At 41.9% G+C, this 6,931-nt stretch overlaps 1 protein-coding gene and 1 long non-coding RNA gene across 2 annotated transcripts; one reads left to right on the forward strand and one right to left on the reverse strand.

Moving 5' to 3' along the window:
• Window positions 1–2,302: 2,302 nt before the first annotated feature.
• On the forward strand, window positions 2,303–3,212 carry LOC134624676 (uncharacterized). Its single transcript, XR_010093602.1, has 5 exons — window positions 2,303–2,426; window positions 2,692–2,753; window positions 2,829–2,888; window positions 2,973–3,032; window positions 3,115–3,212. It is a non-coding gene; the product is annotated as an uncharacterized LOC134624676 (long non-coding RNA).
• A 191-nt stretch (window positions 3,213–3,403) lies between these two features.
• On the reverse strand, window positions 3,404–4,902 carry LOC134623776 (putative nuclease HARBI1). Its single transcript, XM_063468795.1, has 4 exons — window positions 4,253–4,902; window positions 4,064–4,176; window positions 3,867–3,978; window positions 3,404–3,786 (listed from the first exon to the last, which is right to left on the reverse strand). The coding sequence occupies exons 1-4, from the start codon at window positions 4,683–4,685 to the stop codon at window positions 3,404–3,406; spliced, it is 1,041 nt and encodes a 346-aa protein (XP_063324865.1). The 5' UTR covers window positions 4,686–4,902.
• Window positions 4,903–6,931: the final 2,029 nt, after the last annotated feature.

The following is a 6,931-nucleotide window of genomic DNA, read 5'->3' on the forward strand; positions in this document are numbered from 1 at the left end:
CTTAACTAAAACAGTGGTATGACCTTGGTCATAATTTGCATTGTGTGACTATCATTTGTGTTCCTCCCTCTATTAGGGTGCTGTTGTTAATCCTATTTTGTGTTTTCCTTCTTAGATTGGATGAAGACTAATCATGTCTTCACTGATTTAGGACATGACTCGGCCTGATGGGCTTCACCTTCGTTCCAATTGTCAAACAGACCGTGTGTACTGCCTGTTTTGATGCTCAGAAGAACTTAGTAGAGGTTGTAAATACCTTTGCAATGCACGCATAATAGCTTACGGGCCGGAGTCCTTTTTTTTTTCTTCTGTATTTTTGGGAGGTTGGTGCCTTCTGACCTCTGTATACCTCACATCATTCTCAACTCTCTCATAAGACCACCTGGTGGAGTTAGTCGGGCCGATGATTCTTTATTTATCCCTACTGTCACAAAGTACTTCTCAAGGGACTCATTACTCTTTATGTAAATAATGGTGTCTTTACAAACACATGTTGACAAACACAGGGACCGCCTCAACATTCAGCTCTTCTGTCACCTTCCTCTCCCTGCTCATATACACTGCCATTTTTGCCTGTCCTAACAAAAAATTAAGCAGCTGGCATTTGTTCTTCCTGTGACGAGTAAATTTGAAACCACAAATAAAGACATTCAGTGTAAAACCTTCCCCACATCTACTGAAGATTCTCAGAAGTACAAACAGAGCTGAGAGGCGAACCCATTCAGAAAAACAATGAAACAGGGTCTTTCTGCTCACAGAATGGACATTTGTCTTCCACAGCAGCATTAATAACAGAAACAAAAGAATTTACATCAATGATGCCATGAAGAATGGGGAAACAATAGAAGCAGCCATCAAGACACCTTACAACTGCAGGCATACACACACTAACTTTTAACTGAGCTTGAAGACTGACATGGAGTGTCACACAACAATCCTGCGCAGGTGGGAGCTCCATCATACTCCTAAGTAGTTCCCCCAATGAGCCTCATCAGCGGCAGGTGCGTGGCATGGTCTTCAGGTGTGGCCAGCCCCCTAGCAGGGCCACACCCACCAGGCTTGCAGGTGCCTGTCACCCCCCTTACAGGAAACAGCCGCAATCACACACACACACCTGCCTATACCTATAATGTGGAAACAGAACAGCAGCACAGAGCAGCTAAAACACATATAATAATAATCATAAAGAGAGTCCACACTGATCATAGACCCTGGGTACCTCAGACCCAGGTCCCTGACAAGTGTAGTCTCTAGCTCAAACAACACATCGGTTTTGTATTCAAACACAGAAGCTTGGTGTGTTGTAAAATTTTAATTTTTAATTTTTTTTTTCTGGTCCTGGCATCACATCTTGAATCCAGATACAATGGATTCAATTCTGTAAGATTGCCCCAACTTTTCTTAAGTACACTGACAGTGGATCTGGGTGAACCCTCACTATATGGTTGGGTGTGCTAGGTCTGTCGGGCATGCTCCTCTGACACCTGATCCAATTCGCCACCAGGGCCCTGTTTCAGAAAGCCGGTTTAGAAAACTCAGAGTTAAAAATGATACTCAGGGTTGAGTAACCCCGAACTGTCCAACTCGGAATATTCGGTTTCAGAAAGGCTGATAACAATTAGTTCAATCAACGCGGAGTTGCTTTAACCCCAAGTTAAGCACGCGCACGAGGATACATAAAGCCCTGATTAGTGGAGCACAGATTAAGCGAGGCACCATGGAGACGGAGGGAAAGAAGGCGCGGTCAATGTATTCTACAGCGCTTGAGGCCGAAATTCTGATGGCAGCATATGCCGATAACATGCATATTTTGCGGAAAAAAAGTAACACAGCCTCAGCTGCAAAAGAAAGGTAGCATGCATGGCAAACATAGCCGACAGAGTCAATGCGTGAGTGTTAATTTAAACATTGATCTAGGGATTTCCACCCATTTAACACGTTATTTTATTATATTTAATTTTAGTGTTTATTTCATACATTTTATTTTGTGATGTGATGTGAGTGCAGGTGCAACCCAACAGGCCCCAAACGTTCCTGGCAGCAAGTAAAAATGAAATATAAAAATATAGTCCAAACAGGTAAGGTGTAATTGTATTATGAGCCATAGTGCTTGGTCTGTTTGTCCTATGTAAATCAATTGCAGTTAGAGGCTACATTAATTTTCTTTCTTTAAGCACTTATTGAAATTATCTGAGCACATTACAAGTACATATTTGCTTACTCTGTATGCTCAAATGTGACCCGTTATAGCCAACAGAAAAAAAGCGGAGGCCCGAAAAACAGGTGGGTGTCCTCCACCACCACCACTCACAGAGGCTGAGCAGTTGGCCCCAGCCAAAACAGTGGGCGCCCTGTGGCTGAAGGCATCTCTGCGGGGACATCCTCTGAGTCAATAACCCCGCAAGACACAAGTGCCTACATAAGAGGTAAATTCAAAATAATACATGATGTGCATACATCCTTTCTTCACAGTCACCTTTGCAGTGCTACTCATTCATTTGATAAACTCTTTACCATAATGAATTATTTTGTAGTGAAGTTATCTTCCTACTGATTTTGCCTTCCCTCAGTCTTGGTTGTCTTTGAGAGCATAATGACAATGAAGTGTAAGGTGATTGGTATATGTTTGTTAATTGCCATTTGGTTCCTTGTAAGTTATAAGTGACCTGTATAAACCTCATAGTCTATCAGTTGATGGTGATGGTGTACTGCATCTGGTGCAGCCTCCTGTTGAGCCAGACCAACATGCAGTTGTGAGTACTCTTAATACTCCACAGATTATATGAGTTTACAGTAGAACAGCAATGTTGTTAATTCCTCTACTACAGGAAATTGAAGAAACATTGACAGCTGTTACAGAGGAGGAAGCAACAGAGACACTTTATGAGGTTTACATCTTACAATGGAAAATATAACAATTGAATAAAATGTGGTACTATAATAAAACCATGGACTTTCTATTTCTCTAACAGAGTGATGATGGAAATGCAGAGGAAGAGGGTCCAGCCACTTCTCCAACAAACCTTTCCTCAGTAAGATGTTCAGCACTGATTTACAACCAACCTAAGTAGGCATGTACTATGAATGTCAATGCTATTTCCCGTGTTTCCATAGCTCCCTGTAAAGCAGCTGTATAAGAAATATTTGATCAAGAAAATAGAAAAATGCGACTTGGAAATGGAACACTTCAAGCAGCAGATCCAAAAGACCAAGATTGAGATTTTACTGCTGGAACATCAGTTAAGAGTGGGTGAAGTGGTCAGAGATGGACGAATTATTTCAGTGTTTGAACAACATACTAATATACTTATTAATACTTTGTGTACAGGAAATACAGGCGACCAATAAAGCCAGTTGAACAAAAAATCTGTTTATTCTTCTTTCAACATGTTGAGGTGATGGGTCAAAGGAAATGATTGTGACATATGGTGTCTCTGACTGCTCTTCCATCTTGTATGTCCGTGGGAGGGTCAGGATGTTCATGGTTTGGATCACTGCTGATGTTTGGTTCAGAAGGACAGTGTTCCCCTCTAATTGTGGCAATGTTGTGAAGAATCACACATGCCACAATAATGTCACATGCCCTTTCTGGGGTGACCCTGAGTCTTTGAAGGCACTGGAACCGGGCCTTAAGCATTCCGATAGTCATTTCAACTCTGGCTCTTGTCCTGCAATGAGCCAGATTATATCGCTGCTGTGGGCCCGGTTCAGGGTCAGGGTAAGGGGTAAGCAAATAGGGTAAACATGGATACCCCCTATCACCAAGCAAGTAGCCAGTGAACTCTCCTAAGACAGAAGGATACACTTCAGTTCAAATGTCCCTGTAGCAATTGGTCTTTATATATTTTAAAGTATTTTCAACTCACCATGTCCAAATTTTGTGCTCAGTGTACATTCACGAAAAATTTGTGAGTCATGAACAGAGCCTGGCCACTTGGCTTCCACATTTGTGATAATGTTGGCAGCATCACATATGATCTTCACAGTGCAGAGAACACAAATTAGCATCCATTACTATAATGAAATCATTTGTTAGTTTGAAATGCTACAGGGAACTATGTACCTGTACATTAATGCTGTGGAAAGACTTCCTGTTCACATAGTCTCCTTCATTTACTGAAGGAGCAATGATTGGAATGTGAGTGCCATCTATACAGCCAATCACGCCTGGGAACCCTGAAAATAAATGTAGAATTTAAGTAGTAGTTCAAGTATCACCACATCATGAATTAGATTTTGTTCATCCTGATACCTGCAATTTTGTGGAATCCCTCTTTGATAAATCTTGTGGGTCTGTGACCGGGGAACACCACAAACGAGTACAGGAGACGTTTCAGTGCAACTGTAACATTCCTGACTGCCCGACAGACGGTAGCCTTGGAAACGTGCTCAGCGTCACCAATATTATACAGAAAGCTCCCGTTTGCAAAAAAACGAAGTGCAATACAAATAATATGTACAGAACTGAGAGAATGTCCGCGATGTGTCACATGAGCAATATAAGGCCTGAGGATGTTATTCAAATATATTATAGATTTTGCTGAAAAACGGTAACGTTCACACAGAAAATCATCAGGAAATGATAAAATGTCCAAACGCGCTCTAATCACTCTCTCCCGGCGGAGAGCTCTGCGGAGAATTTGGGCTTCAACATCTACTGGCTCTTCAAGGAAGCGGCACGCCATGTCTGACACTTCCTACAGTCAGGTTTCCGACAAAGAGGCGGAGACAGTCAGGGTTAGTTGAAGTAAACCTGCTAGGGGGCAGGTTAGCTTCACGGAGTGTGTCGTCATAGTAACTCACTCAGAATTAATCTAAACTCGCTTTGTGAAACCGAAAACCCAGAGTTTTCGTTAACTCAGGGTATACTTACTCAGAGTTTGCACTAAACCGGCTTTCTGAAACAGGGCCCAGGTGAGGATCAGTTAAAAGCTCAGCTCTCTTCTTCATCTGATTGATTATAAGATACAGCTACAGATACCCAAGCTTTGCATTGAGGTGAGTATCTCCTCATGCACTTGCTCAGGCTCCCTCCCCACTGCAGAATGCTAAAAACATTCACGAGTGGGAAAGTTAAATGAATTGTAACTTCAGCTGCCAAATGACCATAGTTGGTTTTAGTACATAAATTCTGGGCTTTGCTATTTTAATCTAGTTTCTTTTATTTCCTGTGTTAGTAACAAACTGGGATATCAGCTAGAAACTGGAACTTATGTTGCAGGCAGTCTGCAAATGAAGAATACTGTGAGAACATTCTCATCTTCAGTCTGAACTTTAGACCAACCTGTTTTACTTCTTTTTGGATGTTTTTGCTTTGGCTTGGATAAATTGTTTCTTTATTGAACGTTTCCTGTCTTCTGTTATTAAACTTGAGACAACAAACAAACAACGGCAGTTTGATCTGCATTTCTTGAAAGATCATTTCCCACAAACTTACTTCAGAGGGTCCACACTGTCTGCACAGTATAAAGTGAAGTCTGTCATGATTTGGCTGTGTGGCAGGCAGGAATGGACCCAAACGCAAACTCACAAGGACAGAACTTAAACTCAAAAGCACAGCTTTATTGCTGGGAAAACAGATCATACAAACAATACAAAACTATAATTTGTTTTTCCCAGTTTAATGTGCACTAGGAGACACAGTAAATCACACACAGCTATGAGGGAGAACGGAGAACGCAACTACTTCTTCTTCTCCTACATTTTAATGGCGGTTGGCAAACAACTTTTAGGTGCATTTACCGCCACCTTCTGTGGGTCAGAACGGTTTTGTAATCTACAGTCTCGGATACACACCCGTCAATCTTAAAAAGCCAAACACTGCCCTATAAACAACATCCCCTGCATCCCTTTGAAATATGTCTCTCACCCTTAGGTGAACACTATTTTCTTGCAATTCAGACTTCAATCTTTCCCTTTCTCGCTTGTACTTACAGCACTCCAACACTACATGCTCAAACGTCTCCTCCTGTCCACAGAAGTCACAAGTCCCCGTGTCATGTTTGCCCATCTTTTTAAGCGTGCTATTCAAGCCTGTGTGACCAAATCTTACTCTCGAGATTATATCCTCGTGTCTTCTACTTCCAAAGCTTCTTCTACATTGCCCGACTGTTTTCTGCATGCTATAATAATACCTGCCTTTCCCGTCCCTGTTCCATTGTGCCTGCCACTTCTCCTTCAACTTTACCTAGATTAAACTTTTCACCTCACTTTTACTGTATTTGATAGTCAAACCCACATAACTTCTTCTTGCTGCACTTTTTGCAAACTTATCGGCCTGTTCATTACCATCAACACCGATATGCGCAGGAACCCATAAAATGGAGAACGCAACTGAGGGAGACGTGGACATAAGTACACAGAGCGTTATCGAGGGAACTTGGAGCACATGGGGAACACAGGTGACACTGATAATCATAACGAGACACAGTAGGAGTAAACACAACACTGACGTACACTGATGGGAGACTATCAAAGTAAAACAGGAAGTACACAGAGCCCAGACCAGAGGGGAATAGAACACAAACATAGCAGGCTGGGGAAAGCATGGAATAAAACCCAAGGAGGAGAAACGAGGCATAGGGACACACAGACACGTGGAGGGGGACACGAGGGGTAAAGACACAAGGGGAAATCTAATAAACAAAACTGAACAACCTAGGAATCATAGAATAAATAAAGAACAAAATACAAAAACACAAGAAATCTAAGAACGCTGGGTCAAAATGATCCAGGACCATGACAAAGTCTGCATGTTTCTGAACAGTAAAATTTGTTTTAAGAAGAGCAAATAACTTGGTGTTCTAAAAAATATGATTGTTTCCTTGCAGGATGCCCGGAGAGATGAGCCCTCCGTCACAGATGGTGTGGTCAGTGAAGAGGGTCACCTGCAGGTAAACCTGTCTACAGTCAGAAGTAATGAACACATTAC

The sequence above is a fragment of the Pelmatolapia mariae genome, linkage group LG3_W, assembly GCF_036321145.2.
Source record: "Pelmatolapia mariae isolate MD_Pm_ZW linkage group LG3_W, Pm_UMD_F_2, whole genome shotgun sequence".
NCBI classification, from domain to species: Eukaryota; Metazoa; Chordata; class Actinopteri; order Cichliformes; family Cichlidae; genus Pelmatolapia; species Pelmatolapia mariae.

What these genes read in the sequence shown, in the direction of transcription:
- LOC134623776 (XM_063468795.1), bottom strand. Translation starts at nt 4,685, where the DNA reads ATGGCGTGCCGCTTCCTTGAAGAGCCAGTAGATGTTGAAGCCCAAATT. An exon ending in GGGATTCCACAAAATTGCAG is followed by an intron (nt 4,177 to 4,252) that starts GTATCAGGATGA and finishes ATTTATTTTCAG; the next exon opens with GGTTCCCAGGCGTGATTGGC. An exon ending in GAGCACAAAATTTGGACATG is followed by an intron (nt 3,787 to 3,866) that starts GTGAGTTGAAAA and finishes CTTCTGTCTTAG; the next exon opens with GAGAGTTCACTGGCTACTTG.